The following is a 23566-nucleotide window of genomic DNA, read 5'->3' on the forward strand; positions in this document are numbered from 1 at the left end:
CGAAATTGATAAAGAGGCAGCCATAAAAAACAATGGTTAAGTTGGCGCCAGAGGTGCTAGGAGCTAGCTGAAAGGCAGAGGCTGGACAATAGCAGACGATTGCGAAAACTTAAGCCGCCGAAACATGTTTTCTCGTGCTTGAAAAATTATGTAATCGAGTGGTTGCTGCTCTCTACGAGATACTTCAAAGTAGATTGGGGATTTGTTTTGTTGAGAGTTTAGAAATAATGGTATAATCTCTCAGCTTGTTGTGTTACTTCGATTAATCGTATGTATTGCAGCTGTATGATCTGTCATTTCAGTAGAAAGAGTAATTTCCTAGGTAGTGAGAATTTGTGGATATATAATGACCTCATGATTGCCTCATTTCAGTAATAAAATATGTCATGATAGCCCTAATTCCTTTAAACATAAACAATGTCGCGCGACAGTCGTCAGTATTCTATACAGATAAACCCGATGCTTTTCTCAGAGGCGCTGAGACTGTTCAACTGTCCTCTGAGTGCCGAACAGACATGGTCAGTAGCGTACAGCATAGCCTTGTCTGTGAAATCTCACGGCTTTCAGAATATTGCAATTGATGCTGACTGTGTATATTTTGAGCCTGCCGGAGCTGTGTCCTTCAAGAATGTAGAAAAAGAAACAAACATTACTGAGGTATGTTCATGAACTACTCTAGTAGAGACTTATTGTTCCGACCCACTTCAGCGGGGGGAATATATTCTCAAATGGGTATTTTTTGTTCAGTCAATTTTGGCCGATCGATATAATCATCGTAGAGTTGAGTGGTATCAATAGAAAGCCCGTCCAGCGTAGAATATGGAATTAAAATGATTTTTTTTTTAATTTCGCTTTTTACAGGTAGTATCAAGATTTTAAGTTTTGTGAACGATCGGTTTTGTGAACAATTAAGTTCGAATTGGCCGAATTAAGCTTTCGTTGAAATTTTCCCTAATTTTTGTCCAAATTATTGTCAATTTTGCTAAAATATGTTAAAATTGTTAAAAGGTGGTGTTATTGCTTTTATCTAAAAAGTTGGTGGAGGGTTGCTGAATTGTTCGATTCGAGTTTTTTTTTTGGCTAGAATTTACGCTAATTTTTTACGCTAATTTACGCAAAATTCAGACGTTTTTTGTCAAAAATGGGATCAAATATGCTTTATATAGTTCGGGAACTATAATTTTAAGTTTTTCGCAAATTTAAACTCGATAATTATACAAAATGCATTATTTAGTTTTGATATTTTGAGAAATTTCGTTTAAAAATTGATTGATTTCGCGACCAATTGTTTCAGTTTAAATATGATATACGGGGCAGCCGTGGTGGCCCCCTGACTTTGCTGATGATCATATTTGGAGCAAGTTCACTGCATCAACCTATTGTAGCGACACCAAAAGACACCCGAAAGAAGCTCAGACGTTGGGTATTCACGAAGCCTGGCCTGAGTCTCAATATCAGAGCAAACAATCAGAAGAAAGTTGTTCAAAATATCTGGCAATTAAACGTTTTTCGAAAAGAAAAAGCTGTTATTTGGCACGATACGATCAACAACTCAATATCCCCGCATTCCAGCAACAACTATCACCCCCTCACCACTGCTGAGCTCATTGCCGATCTCAAGATACTTAAGCCCCACATTGCCGCAATATTATATGTCCAACGCGAAGGAGTCCCGAACATAAAGGAGGAACTTTGCAAAACAGGAATCCTTATTATCGACATCATCAAACACCTGCTACCGAAGCGGCAGGCTAAGAACCCCATCTTGACTCGGCAGTACCGACAACTGCACATTGGCCGTTCCTTGGAACAGAGACTCTCTGGAAAAGTCTTAGCCCATCTTCGACAACTCCAGGATCTTCGTCCCCGCCGAAACAGGAGGAGGAACAACCTGTCACTGAGACGACGGATTACAAGACAGAGACAACAATCGCCCGAAAACAGTGGACTCACAATCACTATTCAAAACCCCTGAAAAGTTTTAGCTGCTTACTCTTAGTCTTTCACGTGACCGTCTCTTAAGTGAGTTCGTGTTACCGAAAGGCTTTTTCTTTTTGAGCAGTCTTTCACGTGACCGTCTCTTAAGTGAGTTCGTGTTACCGAAAGGCTTTTTCTAAGCAGTTTTCTTTTCTTTTCTATTCTGTCCTGCATCTGTTCTCTGAAAATTAAACTTTTCATGTGACCGTCTCTTAAGTGAGTTTGAGTTGTCAGAAAAGCTATATTTTTCAGAGTTAAGTTTTCAGTTTCACGTGACCGCCTCTAAAGTGAGTGTGTGTTACCGACACTACCTATTAAGTTATTCATCAACAATCCGTTAAGACGAATCAAAATCTTTTGCATGTGCTAGCCAAAATGTCCTCAAGAGTTATCACGTGCCAATCTTGCAATCACAAGATTGCAAAGAAGGAAGCAAAATTCTCATGTGCCTACTGCAGCAAAGAAATGCACATGACACCCGACTGCACAGGCTTCGAACAGTCCAGTATTGAAGTCCTTGTCAAGTTAGAAGCAAATCTGCTTCACATCTGTAACGAATGCAGTGAAAATAAGACACATAAGTCCATCTTAAAACCTGCTGAACAGTCGAAATTGGAGGGCGATCTAACAGACCTCCGAGAACAAATGAAAAAGTTCCAGCAAATCATTGAAAACTCAAATGCAATGATCGAAAATGTAAAGAAAGACTTGACCGAATTAAAGTCAACTGCTCCCAAGAGTTATGCACAAGCTGTTGGAAAACTGCCCGGTAGCACAATTCGCGACGTGTCAAATGCAAACAACATTCCCGGTCTGGGAATTCGAATAAGAGGTATACCTGAGAGTAGAACCAAAACACCAGACGAGCGTATGCATTCCGACATCGAATCGGTTGAGCAAATCCTAGACTTCTTGAAAATCAAAGACAAACGCATGAGCAAAATTCATCGTCTCGGTAAATTTGACCCTGACAAAAAAGGGGCACGCACTATACTTGTTTGCATGGAAAACATCATAAGTAAAGACCTGATTCTGAAATCAGCTCACCTGCTAAAGGCCTACGAACAACCAATCTTCATAAGTCCTGAGCTGTCTGCAACAGACGCGAAAAAAGAAAATGAATGTCTGCGCATTCGCCGTGATCTCATTGACAATCATAATTACAATAGCAGGCAAGTTCGTATTAGAAATCTCAAGGTGGAGCATAAAGTTGGAGACAATTGGGTTGTCTTTGAAAACGCACAAAAAGAGAATACTGGTATCAACTGGTGACTATACACACTCGAAATGCTTTCGTTCAATGTAAGGAGTCTGATGAAATTTGAGCGTCGCCTGAAGTTCTCAGACTGCTTGTCAACGCGAAGCTATGACATTTTATGCCTCACTGAAACATGGCTGACTCCTGATGTTCAAAACTATTCGCTCTTCCTACCTGCATACACGATCTACCGAAATGACAGAATACCATGCGAACACGAAACGAAACACGGTGGCGTACTTATAGCAATCAGATCGACTATTATGCACGAACAAATTTTGATTGACCTACATCTTGAGGATTTTGTGGTGATTAGTGTACAAACAAAACCACAGCCGACTCTCATATGCTGTTTGTACAGCCCCCCATCAGACAGCGACTACACCTGGTCGCCGCAACAGTTAGAAATTCTGCTCTCCAAAATATCAAATCATGCTAAAAGAATAGGCTACCAAGGCGTGTTCATTTGTGGAGACATCAACTTCTCCAAAACAGACTGGAACAACATGAGCTCCAATTCCGAGTGTGAAAACGCTGTTCTGGATGCTCTTTCGGAATACAATTTCCTGAACTACTCAAATCTTCAGTTAGACGTCATTCTGGCCAACAACCCTGACCAGATTGTCAAAACTGATCTTGACACCGATCTTTACAACTGTTACGCACTAAACGGCAAGCCATGTGCTGATCATCTACCGGTCAGTGTTACAGTAAACGCATTCCATAGCGAACTATACATTCCTCATCAAGTCAAATATGCCTTTAAGAAAGCGGATTGGGACGAATTGAATAAGGCTATAGTAGACAGTCCTTTCAACCCTTACTGTTTCAGTAATCTCGATTTCCTTGTCAAAAAATGGTACGAATGGATCTTCAGCCTCATCGATCATTTCATTCTGAAAGTTACAAGACACAGGTCAACGCTTCCACCTTGGGTATCCAGCCGTACCTCACACCTGATGAAGAAGTTAGCAACAAAAAAGAAGCAATGGGTCTCTCCGGTCTTGTCAAAACTCCTGAAGTTGAAGAAAATGGAGCGTCAAATAAAAGAAGCCACAAATGAAGATTTGAAAATGTTTGAAACCGAAATCTTTCAAAGTCGACAGTTCAGCAACATCCAGAAGTACCTACGTTGTGTTCGCAAGTCACCAAACGTTCCTCCTGTCGTCACTCTGTCCACTCAAAAAGCCGAAACTGACCAAGAAAAGGCCAAATTATTCAATCAGTTTTTCCAAAGTGTTTTCAACGAGAAGCAACATCACTGCATAACTTTTGAGAACAGAGGCCTCAATAGTCTCCTTTTCTCCGAAACCGAAATCCAGCACATATTGGAACACTTAACTCTGAACAAGTCTACGGGACCTGACAACATCGGAAACATTGTTTTGAAAAAGTGCGCCTTCTCACTCAGCAAGTCACTCCTCCTCCTATTCCGAACAATCTCGAATAAAGGAATCTTCCCCAGATTCTGGAAAATCAGTCAAGTTACGCCAGTGTTCAAAGGGGGAAACAAATCAGACACTACTTGTTATCGACCGATTAGTTTACTCTGCTGTGTGTCAAAAGTCCTTGAGCGTCTCATCTTCAACACACTATACAAGTTTTGCCAACACCGCCTACACGAAAACCAATATGGATTCCGAAAAAATAGGTCAGCAGTGGTACAATTGTTGGTCTACCTTGATTCAATTTACCAAAAGTACGATGACTCCACAGTAGACAACCTGACAATTCTGTATCTCGACTTTGCTAAGGCCTTCGATAAAGTACCGCATGACTTGCTTATACTGAAACTCCAGTCCTTCGACATTGGCGGAAAGTAGTTGCAACTCATAAGCTCCTACTTGAGCGACAGGGAGCAATATGTTAAAATAAATGCGGAAACATCCACTCCAGTAAGTGTCAGCAGTGGAGTTCCACAAGGCTCCATTCTCGGACTACTGCTCTTTCTGCTGTTCATAAATGATATACCAGCTTCAGTGTCAAATTGTGAAAGTTTTGGATTTGCCGATGATTTCAAGATAATTGCACTGACTCAGAGCCAACTCACGATTGGTGCCATGACTATACAGAATTGGTGCTCCGAAAACAAAATGCAACTGAACACCTCTAAATGCAAGCTCCTCAACATAAAAGGCACTTTGACAGCAGCAATAGACAACCTTGAAATTGAACCGACGAATCTTCAGCGCGACCTAGGACTATGGATCACCTCAAATCTCACGTGGAACGATAACTGTACCACGAGAACGAAGAAGGGATTAAGTGCACTGTTCCAACTGAAATGAAACCTGTCTACAAACAGCACGCGAAACAGCAAGCTAAATTCTTACGTTGGTTACGTTGTGCCAGTCCTGACCTACTGCTCTCAAGCATGGCAGCCGAACAAGTCGAATCTTGCGAAGTTTGAAAGGGTGCAGGAAATTGCTACCAAGTGGATACTGAATGCAAGTTTTGAATACAAAGATCGACTTCTACAGCTAAAGCTGCTGCCTCTCAGCTTATATGTCGAAATGCACAATCTCCTGCTTCTGATATCATTGGATAGAAACGAATACGACGTTGTTGTTGATCTACCTAGAGTCACCGAAGATAAAACTCGACAGCATACAAGAGGAGAACTGACGATCGGAACGAATCGACTCTACAAAACCGATGAAAACTTCTTCCATCGTACAAAATTATTATACAATATTATTATCAGAGTGTACACCAGCTACGGAAAATATCTCAATAAAGACACCATCTCCAAAATCTACTGGGACTACTTTCTGAGAAAATATGACAAGAGGGACAAATGCACTTGGCGAATTGTTTGCAAATGTGACCACTGCAATAACTGGAAAAAACTAGACTAAACTAAAACTACCTTTGGACTGAACTCATGTGGGCCCAACAAACCCTTGGATTTATGTTTAAATCCTAAAGCCTTTACTACTACTACTACTACTACTACTAATTAAAAGTTATTAGACGCGCAGTATTATGATGGCTGACCTGGGTATCAGCATGGATCCTTACAGTAAAAAAATTTCCAATTTTTTTGGGGCGCTGCCTTTTTGAAAAAATTTCATAATTTTTATGTTATTTACTGGCAAGAATATCAAATTATGGCTCCTTTATTACAGATACGGTTTGCAAAAAAATGAGGCACAACAAACATATATTAAGGATTCAGAGTTGAACTCATGGTTTTTATGGCTTTGACCAAATGGTTTCGTAGAATTTTGTGGACTCTTATGTTTTGTTTTCATTCGATATACTTTTTTAAGTCCTATTGCTTAGTTTCCCCAATCACAGATTCAATCGGCCTCTTTAGGAGGTATCGTGTGAGTTTGAATCTATTTGTTTTAAGAAGTCGATGAATTCCTTAACTTTGCACTATTTTATCTTTTCCTCTCTGTTTCTAACGTAGTCTCACAAGAACAACCATTGCCTGTGAGTTATCAATTAATGTCTACCGTTTTCATAGTTAACTAATGGTTGGTTGGCTGCAACGGGTTTTCATAAATGTTTGCATATTTTTGCTATATTACACATCTTATAGGATCTTTTTGTTTTCTTGTAGACTTATCGCATTGTTGGCTGGTCCAATTGAAAGAATGCATTGTTGGAATGATTGCGTTAAAGATGGGTGCAACCGAATATGTTAGTTCTTTTTGTTGAATTGTATATGCTTTTATGGGCTGAAACAGTTCTCTCGCAAAATAGATTGGATTTTTTTTGCCTGTAATTGTCTTTCTTTATGTTTTACAACGTATAACTGATGAGCTTCCTTAAGATGTATTATTGAACTTTTTTTCAAAGATTTTTTGTGTATACGTTTTAGTGACTTTCTCATAAAGCAAATTGAAAGATTTTTCAACTGTCTCCTTTTTGCTCTAATTTACACCAATAGGTAACTCAACCTTATTAATAAGAAGTGTAAGCTATTAAGCTATTGATGATTCAAATAGTTTCTCTGTTGGTTATATGTTCTGAATGATGGCTTCGACCATTTAAATTAATAAATTTTTGGTACTTTTCAGCTTTTGGGTTTGTTTTTGGTGTCACTTCAGAAGTCCTTTTGTAAGTTTTGGCTTCTGCGTGTGTTTTGTTATTTTGTAGCCTTGCGACTTAGTCTCATTAACAACTGGCGCAATTGACTCCCTGAGGTGTTGTAAGGTAATCGACCCTTTTTAGTTGAAATCTTATGTCTGTTATGGCATTTGAAATTGTTTGTTTTAAAAGAATTTTTGAGCTTCGCCATTGTTAAATCATACTTGGGTCGATTTGTAGCTTAGTCTCTTTACGGACAGGTCACAGCCCGTTTCCACTGAGCTATATTTTATTCGTAACGATTTTTCAAATATTTCTGGGCTTGTTTCTACGCGATTTCCTAAAATATTCCTTTTTACTTAATTGTACATTTTATATGATTGTTGCTTTCTTTGTAGTTTATAACATTAATAGAAGGTCCCATTGGTTTTAGAAAATTGTGCAAATGAACATTTTTAATGCTCTTTTAGCGACAATTTTTATGGTTTTAATGACTTCACGGTCATTTTCGCGCAAAGTCGAATTGATCTTTTTAATTTTGCTGGTATTTGTCCTTTTTTAGTCGTATGACTTAAAGTGAATAATTACAGGCATCAATTGCTTGCCATGGAGATATAAATGAACATTGAAATAATTTCAGCTAATGTTCATTGATTTTAATTGCTTTGAAGTTAATTGTTTTCAAAAATAGAAATTTTTTGAACGTCCTTTTTTGCTCTTTTGTCGATCTTTGACCTAGTCGCATTGAGGACAGGTCTCTTATCGTTTGGAATGAAGTGTAGGTCAATTTGTTTTGCTAAAGTTTTATCTGATGCGACTTTGGTTTTGTTATTACTTTTGAAATATAGACATCCGGTTTTAGTTGTAATTAATGTTATTTGATTTTGATTTTTTTCTAGTAGTCTTATTAACAACGAGTTATCATCGGCCCTCTAACTTTGCATTAATTTTTCTAGCAGTGATTTGTTGAACGATATGTATGGTTTTGAACGTTTTCTATCTCTTCCTCGTTTGGTAGCCAATTAAGTCAAGAATGCGGATGAGCGGGTTCAGAATATTATGTGCGCAAGCACATTAGCGAGTCTCCTTTTTAATTTCTCTGATAGGAGGTCAGTGGATTTCTTGCCAACGTGCTATCCTTCACTAGTTTGCCCCATTATTTTTTTCAATTCTTGAAAAAATTTGACGGTTTTCGCTCTGCCGGAAATTTCGTAATATTATAGCATTTTTAAAATCTAATTAACCTGATTTAGTTTTTCAAAATGAATGAGACGAGACGAAAGCGAACCGATTTGTGCATTAAGTGCAAGAAAGTTAATTTTGAGCTCACAAATCCTTGTATTCAATCAACAATGTTCTGGTCACAAATACCGAGTTTTTTCCTCGTCACAGTTGACGTGAAAGTGATAATTGCCGTACACAACTCGATCAAGAGAACGGTAATAAATAATATAATGGCCTTTTTTGTAACAGAATGATGGCAAACGGCAAGAAATACATGCTACTAAAATTTAGAGAAGAGCAGTGGACAACGATTGCGGACAAATTGTGATAAAGTTGACTTCAAAAAAAAGACCTAGATATTTTAATTATGTTTAACGTGTCGTACAATGATGATAATACATGCGGCTATGCACTTTCGGGGTGTTCCTGGACCACGATAAGACCAATCTGAAAAGGCTGGAAAAGGAAACTTCGGTTTTTAGCCTACTAGTTTTTTCTAATGAAACATGCAATGTGACGAAAGAACGGCATGCATGATTCCGAAAACCTATTTTTTAAACCTATTTTAATCGCAACTTACACGGGGTGCTAAAGTTTTGAAAGTAAATTTGCATTATAAATTGAAGCATCCTTTATGTTTCCTTGAGGAGAAAGCTTATTATGCTGCTGCAATACCTTTTGGACAAGATAAACAATTTTCACAGTTTAAATTGAGTAGATCTAACAATGAGTTGATAGGACATAACTGGCTAATGTAAATATAGTGCTACTACGTCGTGTATGCGTAGATCTCGTCTGACGAACGTAAGGTAACGATTGAACTGTTTTAGCTACTGTACAGCCTAGGTAAGCTGCTGTTCCACGCATTAGACTACAACCTGCCAGTTGACGAAGAGAGGGGTGATCTGCCGGAATTGCTAGAGGACTTCCTGGACCGATTGATTGAAAACGAAGATGTTGATAACGATGGCGGTGATTGCAGAAGTGGGGCTTTCAGTGATGACGAAATAGCCCCAGATGAAGGTAGGACGGGTATTACCACGTATCCGTAACATCTGTCCAGAAAACGCGTTCTGCTACAAATTAGGGGTTTCATCAAAATAGTCTGTTTTTGTTGAAGACGTAGATTGTGATTAAATTGTGATTAATTGATGAATGTATATAGTAGTTCCCATAAAAGAGCAACACAATCGACCGTGAAATTTGACAAAAATTTAAATCATTTGCTTTTTAAGTAAAATTTTCAACTTTATTTGCAGTCAGTGCCATAAACTGCAATGCAAGTTAACGTTTCAAAAGGAGTTCAAAGTTCAAATTTGAAACATGCCGAAAAAATATTGTAGTTTAATCTTGAAGTATTGAAACGAAAGTGAGCATTCCGATGTCCATGAGCTCCTCTGGAGTTTTAGGAACGTGTGCTTGCGTTGCAACTTATTAGGTCGTACTATAGGATTTTTCTCTGCTGCGACTTTGTTGGAGAGACTATGAATGATTGTTAAGGTTTTGCACCTGGACCGGATGACATTTTGCGACCTGGGGATGACAAAGGCAGAATCAGATCTTTCTCACAAGTGATGAGGGTGAGAAATAATTGCAATCAAATCTTTTGTCCTTATCTAAATGTTATTTGATTTTTGGTGCACTCTAAGAGTAGCATTTTTCTCTTAATTTCAACCTAGTCTTTAATGTGAAATATAACGATCATGGTTGTCATCGCGATGAGCAGATTATGCGTCTTGCTTCTTCATTGTTTTTCCGTTTTATCTCAAGGGAACCAAAGCGAATGAGTGGCTCATTTAAAGCTATGATAGTGGAGAAAATTAAGCGATTGTACGAAATGATAAGAAATTAATATACATTAGTTTGATCGCATCCTTTGAAAGTAATAGAGGCAACCTGAATGTCCATGCTGACAAATTTCAAGACTACTATGATTCGATTTGACTGATAATCAATGGAAATATAAGTAACTTGTTGTACAAATATAAGTTTTCATTCTACTATGTTTTGTTTAATTTCACTTTTCTTTTGCCAGTGTTTCTAAATTTAGTCAGAGTATGTTGGGTTTGCAGGTGTGTTACGCAGCAGCCATAGCCTCCAAAGGACGAAAAGGGATGAGTTTCGAGAGTGCGCACGCTCATTTTGTGAAAGTATGTCAAGCAATATTCCAAGAAGCATCGGACCTGTCTGTCTTTTTAGACAAAGTAGAAGCTGCACAACAGGTCGGTCCAATCCCACACTTTAGTTGCTCTCAAATCAATTTTGTAGCATTTATTTGGAAACTGTTGGTCTTTCAGGTAATAAAGATGAGTGATTATTAGATTTATACAGATTTTTTTCAGAGTTACCACAACTGCTATTTAATACAATATCTATAGTGTTTATATAAGAAATCAATTTTGATTATAATAAAGGATACTTACCAAGCATTTAGCCATGCCTCAGTGGCTCATGGAACTATAACAATCGAACATAGGATTAATATATCTGCTTAAGATAAAAACAAGCTTATGCTAATACCTACTGTTAATTTGTCTGAGTATCGAACGAAAATATCAACATAACAGCTGATTCTTATGGAATGAAATTTTCTTGCCTTGTCAATTACTATGGTTCATCCCTAATTATTTTTTATGCCAGTATTGTAAGCTACTGAATTCCTAGATATAGCTTTAGTGAGAGCATATCAATGTTTATTATTTGACATTTATCTGCTTTGTTATTGTGACGTAGCTCGGTATTGTGACCTTTTGTATGTAGTTTCATTGTGACATTTTGGTGTAGTTTAATTTCATTGTGGAAACAAACTTGGCAGCCATAATTCAGCACTGGTACATAATTTTTTTTGGATGGTTGTATTTATAACGTTCTTGCTCACAAATCACAAACACCTTTTTTTGAGCTTCTCAATAGTGCTAAATTGAATTTTCTCCCTATAAAAGATTTTTTCGACTAATTCTCAAAAACATAAAAATCATTTTGACATTTTGAATCAATTAGAAATAGGGAAAGCCGATATGTAGCAATTTTTTCGCGCGAGTTTAATAGGTTTGCTCTTTTCGATATTTTAGATCATTTTTTCATCTGTCTGATTTTTGTCCTCAAAAACAGGATAACAGATAAAGCCTGGAAGTCGTCAATCCCCACTCCCCCCACACTTACTGGGTCTTTCCGCATCACCATCACTCTCCCACCCTCCACACTTGAAGCTAAATTCTCGCAAGCCTAAGCCCAAGCTAGCTACTACCGAATCCAACTGCTCGACGGTCGTTTGAGAGCAATTCGCCCTACCACTGTCGATTATGATCAATTAATGGAACCGCAAGATTAGTTCCATGAGCTTCAATTGATATATTGGCTGCATGATAGATATCTGACAATTATCAGTGTCTGGAACTAAAAATTAATTGTTTTGATGACAAACGTTTAAGGAATATATAGCGGCTTTTTTCCTTGCCACAATTTTGTCTCTTATTGGTTTTTTGAGCAAATTTAATTCAAAGTGATAGTTTGAATTTCTTCACGAAAATCGTATCTAAGGCCCAAAGCTAAAGCCAGTAATAGTTAGAACAATTCATGAAAGATAGCTTAACGGAGCTATTTTTGGCCTGCCCCTGTTTTCTTGGGATGTCACGCTTACTTCAAATCATCTTTTTATATTCATTCATGCAATTTCAGGACTGAGTTTGTAACTTGATTTGGTCAACAGCATTATTGACTCTAATTGAAGAATGAGGGCAGTTTTTAGAAACCATTTTTGAAAAAGTCTGGCAAGTTTTAGGTATTTAGAAGGTATTTCGATACCACAGGTCCACGAAATAATCAAGTTTTTTTATGGCAATCATTTGCTTGACCGTTTTTCCACTTTTGTTCTAGAACATTCTTCGATTTCAAATGACTTCTTTACACTTGACTTCTTAATTTTCGCGTGATCTCAATTTCGGTCATTCCGAAATAAAGTTTGTTGCTAATATGAAAGTGATTAAGTAATTGAGTCTAATAGCCGTTTTAGAATAGTGGCTAAGATGTCAGACTGCATTCCTGGAGGTTGCTGGTGATGAGGTGGGATTTTTCTGCACCCGTAAGAAATTTTTTTAGAAGGCTACACCTTCTAAAATAAATTGCTCCCCGCCTGTTGTTAGAAAACAATTCATTTGACGTTAGTCTGTTTGTTTATTATTCACCATGAGAGAAATGTTGGTTCACATATAGTGGAGAAAAGTAGGCGTATCACTGAAAAAAAAATTTGTTTTTTTTCACCCCCGATTTTTAAGAGTGCGTGCTTTGGTAGATTCTACGTTGCTAACAAATCATATGCGTGTTTTTTTTACTTCAGAAGATTGAGAAAACCAAGGAGTATTTTGTGGCTGCCATGTTGAGCTTAGGGTGGTTGATTTTCTGGCTGATTTTTCACTTGAGACTAAAGAGTTTAAATGCTTTTATGCATCCACAATATGGTTGTTCTAAATTTTTGCTCTAACTTATTTTGCAATATTTATTTTCAGCTTATGTTTTTGCACACCATAACTAATAGAGAACGAAAAAGAGAATTCCTGTGATTTCGGATTTTCATGCTAACTTTGTGGCGATTTCAATCTGAAAACAAAGTCTTTACGGGAAGTTATAGTGCTTTCGGGCTCAACACTTGCCCTGGAAGATCAAAGCTCATTTTCAAGAATTTGTTTTTTGATTGAGTCTTTGGACATAAAGATCAAAGAATGTTACATTTAATAGCAACTTTGGATGTACCTATAATTGACAATTTGTTATTGCCTATTATCCTGGCATATTTGATGTTTTCGGACTCGGCATACCTTTATAAATTTGTTCAATGACATGTAGCTATAAAATGGAAGCGTCGGGTCTAATACTATAGGCTACTGAAAATGGTCATATGGCTAGATTCGCCTAATATAATACACAGACAAATTGCACTAATGGATGTCGTCTAATTTAGTATTATTTTTGGAAGTGTATGTCGGCAGAAATGTTCATATGTTTGTCTAAATTTAAGAAGTTATGCGTTGGTTTTGTAAAGTGGAGGTTAATTAAAGTTTATAGGAAATCCTTAAGAGTATATGAGGGGTTAGTTTGGTAGAGGTTGTCAAAGATAGTGATAGTTTTGTCAAATGATGCGTCCCAGTTTGCATGCTTAGTGGATCCGAGTTCTTTTTTAGTAACTTGAGTATGTAAAAGAGCGACGTTGATCTATCACAAGGTTAACAAAAACAATTTCCTCAAAAACTTAATTTCGAACATGCATGCTTTGATGCTAAGAGATGCTCGAAATCTAGTTTCCAACTTCTTTGATTTTTTAAGAGGGGAGAAATTTAAAATTTCTAAATTTAGATATGATTTAGACATGTTTTTGACGTTCAGATTCTTTACGGTACCGAAAATTGAGAGAAAATAATGTATTTCAACCCTGTTTGTGTTTCTTTGTTAATGCGATTTTTTGTGTCTGACAATTTGATGACTGTCCTCAGAAAATGGATATACTGGTAAAGCCCATTTATACCGTTTCATCAGGGTGCAGTTGGTTTTGAGCATCACTGGTCCATATTATTCGCAGTAATCAAAAGATGATGTCATGTCAGAAATTCGAAGTGAAGGGGACATTTTTTTATGTCTCAACCCCCATATATGTCTCTCCCCACTCCAGCATACTTAGTTAGGATAGCTTCATTAATCCACATTTTTCAACTATCCGTTCCACGTTCATGGTTTGAGTAAAATTTGTACGAACTTTATATGTAATTTATGTAAGTTTGTAGCAATTACTTGGGTCCTGTTGGTCTTAAAGCGAGATAAACTCGTAAAGCCCGAGTAAAGTCTGTTCAGTGCCATCATTTTATTGTCTGAAGCTGCCTACTTCCAAAGACAGCCCTCTCGCCAGTCGTTTGAGATCAGTTTGCTCGACGTTAATTGTTTGTTAATTGTTCTTGAACGAAGTTCATAGCAATCATTGTAAACGTGTGTCTTATGCAAAATTTTTGCTTGACAATTTTGACTTTTCGAGTGAATTTTACGCCCTTGACTTTTTGCGTTTCGCGTGATCTAAAACCCTCTCTCTCAATCACAATTTCAAGCAGCTGAACTCAATTGGCGGAAATTTAATACTAAAAGTCAAATGAAAAGTGCGCCGAAACTGGTGCCATTTTATACTTCAAATCTTAATAGTGGTATATGTTAACCTCTGTGGTTATTTGAAGCTCACTATTGAACTTCTTAGTCCCATTTAGGCTCCCCCTCCCCCATACCCCCCCCCCCCCCCAACCGACTGAAGCAGGCTGCAATTGATTAGAGCTCCCACTAGTCGTTCGAGAGCAATTCTTACGACGTTTAGTTGGTTATGTTTTATTATTCCGATCATTTTTTAAAGCTGGGCATGAAACGACTTTTAAGTAAACGAACGAAAATGTTAATTCTGAAAAATTTTATGAAAGTTGCTAAGCAATCTCGGTTGGCGCTGACTAAAACAGCGCCAAGTAACTGTGTAGTGTATGTAATTGACAATCCCTCATTTGTTTGCGGAACCTAGGGCCGTTCTTGGTGGCTTGGGGCTCTTGTTTTGGCTGTCTTCTTTAAGGTTGTTTCCTTAGCTGACTCCTGGAGAGCTCAAGAAACCTGGTCAATTAAGCTTTATTTCATGGTACAAACGTGCTTCTTGGTCCATGGTTTTAAGTGTATGAATCAAACCTACAACTTGGTTATAACTATAGTGGTAAAAGCATTGAATGCAAAGAATTACCGTCGTGTATTATAAAATGGTAATCAATTTTGATGACTATGGTGTATTTTTGTAGGTTCTTATGCAGACGAGGGAAGTAAGTGGCGGCAATGTGCTGTTCAAAGAACGGGACTTGGAGGACCTCAGATCTACCGAGTGGGTGAGTACAAAAACCAAATCTATTGAGCAAATTTCCCTGAGAGAGTTTGGGCAAGTCAGCATGATGGTCATTGTATAATCAGAACCTGGTCTAAATTTTCTAACTTGTTTCTGATTGGAGGTTTTGGTAACTGTGAATCTTTCAAACTGCATGTGATGAACCCAAAGTCTGCTTCTTGAGCCCAATAGTTTGAGAGGAATATAAGTTGTCAGATTTTGAAATACTTAGATATAATTTCATCGAGCGATGTTCTTGTCTTTCTTCATGCTAAGTGAGATACTGTTCTTTTTAGAATAACTGAGACCTGGATAGATGAAGAGAGATAGTCTGTTTGGGCAATTAACCAAATTCTATTCATAACACATTTGCAATAATAGTTTAATCTACGATTTAGAATCGATCCAGCGTTTCGATCCAGCCAATTTTAAAATAGTTAATGAAAACTTAGCCCTGAAATTGTTCACACTTGTGTGGCTCTAACTCTCGATCGCTGTCGTTATGATTTAAGGCGCGTTTATGGATGCAAGTGATGCGGCAGTTGAGGACAGGGGTGACTTTGAAGAAGGCAGAGGACAGACACTACACTCCACATGACATTGTGTATGAACTGACTCCTTATGAAGTTTTGATGGAAGACATCAGGTGCAAGAGGTACAACCTCAAGAAAATTGTAAGCATAATTAACTTGTCTTTTTCGAAAAATCTCGGCTTTTGCAAGTCAGAGGTGAATTTGCGACTTTTTGGAATTAGTCATTTATCGTTTTGGGGCTACCTATGCTGAGATCTGGTGGCTGGTGCGAAGTCGAATCATTGTTAAATTTGTTTGCACAGCTTTTCAAACGTTTGATCAGAACCTTTTTTGTGTTGATATTTGGATGCTGTTTCAGAGCAATATTTCTCCAAAGTTGAGAAAGGACGCCCACGACATAATCCTGGAGTTCATTCGCAGCCGACCTACTCTTAAACCAGTAAGTGTCATGCGCTTTACGGTTGCATGACGTGATAGTTCTATGAAATCAGAGAAGTTTAAAGGAGAATTCGGGCATGGTGAGATTTTATGCTAAAGTTCCCTACATGTACAGTTTGTAAATATCTGGCTCAGAAAGACGGTAGTTAGAACGATATAAGTCACTCTCGTGTTTTTCACTTACTTCAGTGTTCATTATCAAGTGTTGACAATTCGAGATTCAGTTTTTTTTTCAATATCATGACTATTTTGGAGCCAGATGTTTAAGGATTACACAAAGTTTTTTTGTGCATTGTTACCAATTCCACTAAGTTATGCTACTTTTTTCGAAACAAATAAATTAAAATTATAACCAACTGGTCAAATACACTTGTAACAAATATAAGAATCAACACATAATGTTTAAGCATTAATTCACAACTTTAAACTTTATTAGAGTGACATTTAAATCCGATTTCATTTTTTTCTTTCCATCCTAAAATGAAACGGGGGGGGGGGTGGTAATATGTACACGCTCTTAATTATCCTACCCGTCAAATTTAAAAAATGAATCGTTTTCTGTTCAGATGCACAGTTTTGCTCCTGCTTGAAAACATGGTTTACCCATAATGACCATGAAAATTGTGGCTTTTTTTCGAAATAAATTGAACGAAAACTCCCACTGGTTTTCTACTAAGTTTTTGATTGAAGATCAAATTTTTTCCGAAGTCAGCAGAAAACATTTTTTTCCAATCAAACTTTTCCGTTCTTTTTCCGAAGTAAGCAGAAAACATTTTTGTTAACTTTTTTACGTTAAAAATTTCCGATTTTTCCAACGACTAGCAAAAGTGTTACTCAAGCGTTTGAGGAACTGAAGCTCTAATTGGAGTTGGTAAAACAAACGTTTTACTATGTGTACAAACGTTTTACAAACGCTGATTTTCAGTTGAAAAAAATCACTCTGGACATGTATGCGAAAGATCAGCGCGTATAAGAAAGCCATCGAGCAAACATTTTCATGTTTGTTACGGAAACGTAAAGAATGCAGGTCAAATTAGGGAGGTTACCTTTAATTTTTGCGCCATAGACTTCAACCACTTTTCAACCAACGACTGTTTAAGTTTAAAGTTTTCATTCACTGACCAATGTCAAAATTTCATTTTGTTAATAGCCGCGTCCTCAATTCCAGGCGGCTATTATAGCGCTCCCAGTTTTTTTTACTTCGTCTAACAGATTTTTGTTTCGTCTTATCCTGACTTCTTGGAATTGACTTTTTCAATGACTTACCTCACTAAAAAAATGACTTCTGAACTCACTTATGGATCTTTAAATTTTATGAACATTTACGTGTTAAAGGTCTATAGTGGGCATCTAAGTAGTGCCAAACATATATGCCCTAATTCTTGATTATTAGAGTCTTGAGTTTTTGATTTCGAATATTAATTTTGGGATCTTCTCCGTTTGTGCCCCCAGTACGTTATGCGCCCCTCAGTTACTGAGCACGTGCCATTACGTTAATTCTTTATTTAAAAAATATTGCACGTGCATCTGAGGGGTGCAAATAATATGCGCCCACTAAGCCGAGGGAACACAAACAGAAAAGATCCTAATTTTGAAAAGCCCTATTAGGGCTTTTTGCTTATAGAGCTTCTGTCTCAAGAAATGACAGTCCAATGCTAACCCAAACTGTCTAGTGATCTATTAAAGGACTGGTGGTCGATCTGTCTATCTAATCTCTTTAGTGTTCCAATTCGTGGAAGGCCCCAAGCGTTTATCGCGGCTATTTTCCGGCAATCTGCCGGCTGTTTTAAACACCAGAGAAGTTATTTAAGAAAATTAGACATCAGCTGCCGTTCAACATTTAATCCTTTCTTTGTTTTGGGTCAATTGAGAGGAGGATTCATATCTTTGTAAACTATTTTTTTCAAAAATATATTTGCCGAAATATTGAAAAAGAAGACTTCTCGTTTTTTTGACATTCGATTTGTTTAGTCCAAAATCAAGTATTTACGCTTCCATGGCTTTCAGTCAATGGATTCTCGTGGTTCGTATTTACCATATTTTAGGATTTCAGCCTGAGCCGAAAAGAATCAAAAGGTTTAAAATGGGAGTTAGAAATGTTAAGGTATTTTTTAAAGACGATGACTTCACAACTTTTTGTGTTGCCAGTATGCGTTGACAAGTTTGCATCGACAGAAACTTGCACGATTTCTTTGTTCCTTTTCAGACTAATCACAATTAATTTCCTTTTGACGGCAGAACAGATGTGTTTTGTCAATTATATGAAGTCCTAACTGTTGAAAAACCAAGGAATTTAAAATTTTTTGAATAGGAATTTCAGTTTAAAGTTTGCATCTTGGCAGCATTGGTAACGTTTGATGTGTTTTCTGGGAAAGTATCCGTCTTGTATGACAATTATATTTTCCAGATGAAGAAATTTAACAAAATTTGTAGTTTCTCTCAAACGAAATTTGCCTTGAATTTCGTAAACAGAAGCGTCTTTTTATAGCTGCGAAGCTTTCAGCTGACGGAGCTATATTTCGATGCTCTTGGTGTTTTTGTTTCAAATTTTCTGATTGACTTCTTCCTCCTACCAGCGGCGTTTGCGCGCGTGACGTCGTTTCTCATTCTCTCTCTAGCAAAGGTTTTGAGATCATTTGCGTGATTAGATTTTGGTCATACGTGACTTGCCTCACTCGATAAAATGACTTTTGCACTTTAAAGCTTAAGTTTAATTTGAATTAGTTTAAGGTCAAAGGAACTAATATGTGCAGTAAAGGTGCATAATAAAAGGCTTCTACGGAATGAATGTTAACAAGCTTTTTTAATTTATCGCCCAATTTTTTACCTAGCTTTTTGAGGGCCGTCATTTTTTTCAATTCAGATCTGTATCTTTTTGCATCTCTTATACGGCACGCAAGTCTATTCTTTCGCAGCTGTCATGCTCATGCAGCTACGCCTCATGATCATGAGGTTATAGTGACCTGTCATTAGAGCTATTACCTTTTTAAGATGTTACTTGATTATCATTGAACTGTAATTTTTTTTAAGTATTGAAATGAGGTGCTATTAAACTAATCTTTGTCAGGACAAATTAGATTTGGATAGCTGAAGTTAAGCAGCTACAATAGTGCCTGTATTTTCTCTGACTCTTTGATTTAAAGCAAACATCTAGTTCAAAACCTTTCTTTAATTTTAAGTTGAGAAACACTAAAGTAACCCAATTTTCGCATCTGTAGAAAATGAAAATTACAAAACCCCAGGTGAACCACTAATCGCAGCGCAATAATTTTGGCACCATTTGAACCGCGACTTCTTGTTTCGTGTTTTAAACTTCTTTCCGGGCCGGTCGTGACATGGTGACAGGAGTCATTTGGTGTTTCTGAATAGAATTTTGAGGTTTTTGAAAATTTTCATTCAAAATGGCACAACCTATCCGACCTTTTTTGAATTTGCAAAATTTTTTCTGGAGCAGAAACTGAAAACATTGACCAATTTGAGCGGCAATTGAAAAGTTGCATTGGTTTGGCTCAAATTGATGCAGCAAATCAACATTTGTACCTACATCTTCACCTGAAAGGTAACGCTTTAACTTCCTATGACCAACTCGCACAGGCTACAAGAGAAGATTTGGATCTAGCTTTGGCAGCTTTACGTGAAAGGTATGTAGGTCCCGAACGCATTGAATTTTAGAAATTGCAGTTTCAGAATCGTAAGTTTAATAAATCAAAAGAAACAGTTCAAGACTACCTAACTGAGTTAAAGATTGGCAAATTTAGCTTTTCCAAATATAGCAGCACGAGCTGCCGTCGGTGGTTTACCTGCATTAGCTGCAGAAGACGAGCAAATGATAGAACTAGGAGAGTTAAAGAAGCTTTTATAAACGGTATGCCAAACAAACTTAAAAAATATCTGTTAACTCTGTCAGTAGCGACCCCCGTCGAACAACATTGCGAAAAAGCCTCAAAAAGGTTAATGTTAGATGATCAGTACTCCGAGGATGATTCAGAGTCAACCTTTAATGAAATATCAACCTCACAGTTTGAAACAGTTGTTGCTAGTATTTCAGCTTTTAACAAAAGCCAAAAAGAACTGAAAGTCTAATGAAAAACTTAATCAAAAACTATCAAATATAGAAAACAAAGCTCAAGCACAAGATGTGAGTTCTAGTAATTGGAACACAGGACGATATGGACAAAACTATCAAGGAATCGCCCACGCAGCAGCAAACGACCCTTCTTTCGACTGGCAAGGCATGATGCAGCAAATGATAGCAATGCACCAGGGTGTTCAGCCTAACAACAACGGAGGAAACTTTCAGTCACAAGGTGGATATGGAAATGGAAACTTCAACAGATCTAATGGCAGAGAAAACCGCAGAAGGTTCTTAGCAGTAAAATAGTTTTTTACCTAGTCATCGGCGACCTTTTCGACCAAATGTCGACTTCCTTTTCTTCTTGTACTTCTTCGACTCAGCAGTCGCCGGCCATGTCCGATGGCCAGGAGCGAAGTACCAAGACTTCTGCAGGGTGGGCTCGTCACCGTCTGTCCGGGAGCTCACTACCCAAGAGGATACGAGCACTGCGCCGACATCCTCGGTCCTGAGGTCCTTGAACTCCCGAGGAATGCAGCTTACCGTCAGGACACAGTGACCAATTGCCTTCTCCATGAAGACAGTCTCACCAGGACGCTGCACACAAAAGGAGAAGCCAGCTGCGCCATCAACATGCACAACATACCTAGCTTTTTGAGGGCCGTCATTTTTTACCTAGCTTTTTGAGGGCCGTCATTTTTTTCAATTCAGATCTGTATCTTTTTGCATCTCTTATACGGCACGCAAGTCTATTCTTTCGCAGCTGTCATGCTCATGCAGCTACGCCTCATGATCATGAGGTTATAGTGACCTGTCATTAGAGCTATTACCTTTTTAAGATGTTACTTGATTATCATTGAACTGTAATTTTTTTTTAAGTATTGAAATGAGGTGCTATTAAACTAATCTTTGTCAGGACAAATTAGATTTGGATAGCTGAAGTTAAGCAGCTACAATAGTGCCTGTATTTTCTCTGACTCTTTGATTTAAAGCAAACATCTAGTTCAAAACCTTTCTTTAATTTTAAGTTGAGAAACACTAAAGTAACCCAATTTTCGCATCTGTAGAAAATGAAAATTACAAAACCCCAGGTGAACCACTAATCGCAGCGCAATAATTTTGGCACCATTTGAACCGCGACTTCTTGTTTCGTGTTTTAAACTTCTTTCCGGGCCGGTCGTGACATGGTGACAGGAGTCATTTGGTGTTTCTGAATAGAATTTTGAGGTTTTTGAAAATTTTCATCCAAAATGGCACAACCTATCCGACCTTTTTTGAATTTGCAAAATTTTTTCTGGAGCAGAAACTGAAAACATTGACCAATTTGAGCGGCAATTGAAAAGTTGCATTGGTTTGGCTCAAATTGATGCAGCAAATCAACATTTGTACCTACATCTTCACCTGAAAGGTAACGCTTTAACTTCCTATGACCAACTCGCACAGGCTACAAGAGAAGATTTGGATCTAGCTTTGGCAGCTTTACGTGAAAGGTATGTAGGTCCCGAACGCATTGAATTTTAGAAATTGCAGTTTCAGAATCGTAAGTTTAATAAATCAAAAGAAACAGTTCAAGACTACCTAACTGAGTTAAAGATTGGCAAATTTAGCTTTTCCAAATATAGCAGCACGAGCTGCCGTCGGTGGTTTACCTGCATTAGCTGCAGAAGACGAGCAAATGATAGAACTAGGAGAGTTAAAGAAGCTTTTATAAACGGTATGCCAAACAAACTTAAAAAATATCTGTTAACTCTGTCAGTAGCGACCCCCGTCGAACAACATTGCGAAAAAGCCTCAAAAAGGTTAATGTTAGATGATCAGTACTCCGAGGATGATTCAGAGTCAACCTTTAATGAAATATCAACCTCACAGTTTGAAACAGTTGTTGCTAGTATTTCAGCTTTTAACAAAAGCCAAAAAGAACTGAAAGTCTAATGAAAAACTTAATCAAAAACTATCAAATATAGAAAACAAAGCTCAAGCACAAGATGTGAGTTCTAGTAATTGGAACACAGGACGATATGGACAAAACTATCAAGGAATCGCCCACGCAGCAGCAAACGACCCTTCTTTCGACTGGCAAGGCATGATGCAGCAAATGATAGCAATGCACCAGGGTGTTCAGCCTAACAACAACGGAGGAAACTTTCAGTCACAAGGTGGATATGGAAATGGAAACTTCAACAGATCTAATGGCAGAGAAAACCGCAGAAGGTTCTTAGCAGTAAAATAGTTTTTTACCTAGTCATCGGCGACCTTTTCGACCAAATGTCGACTTCCTTTTCTTCTTGTACTTCTTCGACTCAGCAGTCGCCGGCCATGTCCGATGGCCAGGAGCGAAGTACCAAGACTTCTGCAGGGTGGGCTCGTCACTGTCTGTCCGGGAGCTCACTACCCAAGAGGATACGAGCACTGCGCCGACATCCTCGGTCCTGAGGTCCTTGAACTCCCGAGGAATGCAGCTTACCGTCAGGACACAGTGACCAATTGCCTTCTCCATGAAGACAGTCTCACCAGGACGCTGCACACAAAAGGAGAAGCCAGCTGCGCCATCAACATGCACAACATGTAAACTACCGCCACAGGACAAACAAGCGGATTAGTGGATTAGTATTCATGGGGTTTAGTCAATCATTGTTCGGTTTAATTACACACAATTATTACCTGCAGGAACGCAAGCTTCCAGTGAAGATCAAACTCCTGGTTGACCCAAAATTTCGTCGTTGTGCGGTTGGTCGAGGAGAAGATCCACAGCTTGAAACCCCTATGAAGCACAACCAACGTCTGGACCAAGTCAGGGATCTCATCAAGATGATGACCTCTCCACGATGGGCCATCAGCAACCAGGAGCGATGCATCAGGAAGTCGATCCCCGCCAAACACCTCGAACTCATTCAGCTGCGGAGCGATGCTGGGCTTCTTCCTAGAGAAGAGGGTACACGCCCTCATAGATGGTCGTCCGCCCAAACGCTCTGTCTGGCCGAGGATCCCCTACACTGCCCAACATCTGTCGGTAGCTCCCTCGACCAGTCAACGCCATCGCAGCTGCCTGTAACAAAATTAGTTTTGTTTTTTTATTCTCATAACAAGTTTTGATTTCATGTGCTCAAGCCAACAACAACAAGAACAACAAAGAGGAACAG

General features: G+C 38.1%; 1 protein-coding gene across 1 annotated transcript in view; it reads left to right on the plus strand.

The window, feature by feature from the left end:
* The first annotated feature begins 337 nt into the window (after positions 1-337).
* The window catches only part of LOC142349749 (uncharacterized), a 44862-nt gene continuing 21633 nt past the window's right edge, over positions 338-23566 (plus strand). Inside the window, exons 1-7 of the mRNA XM_075401496.1 lie at positions 338-657; positions 9328-9520; positions 9998-10077; positions 10570-10719; positions 15304-15387; positions 15896-16057; positions 16275-16355. Coding sequence (XP_075257611.1) covers positions 418-657; positions 9328-9520; positions 9998-10077; positions 10570-10719; positions 15304-15387; positions 15896-16057; positions 16275-16355 — 990 coding nt within the window. The 5' untranslated portion in view covers positions 338-417. The remainder of the gene's footprint in view (positions 658-9327; positions 9521-9997; positions 10078-10569; positions 10720-15303; positions 15388-15895; positions 16058-16274; positions 16356-23566) is intronic.

This window comes from Convolutriloba macropyga, chromosome 11, assembly GCF_964194025.1.
Source record: "Convolutriloba macropyga chromosome 11, txConMacr16.3, whole genome shotgun sequence".
Taxonomy (NCBI): domain Eukaryota; kingdom Metazoa; phylum Xenacoelomorpha; order Acoela; family Convolutidae; genus Convolutriloba; species Convolutriloba macropyga.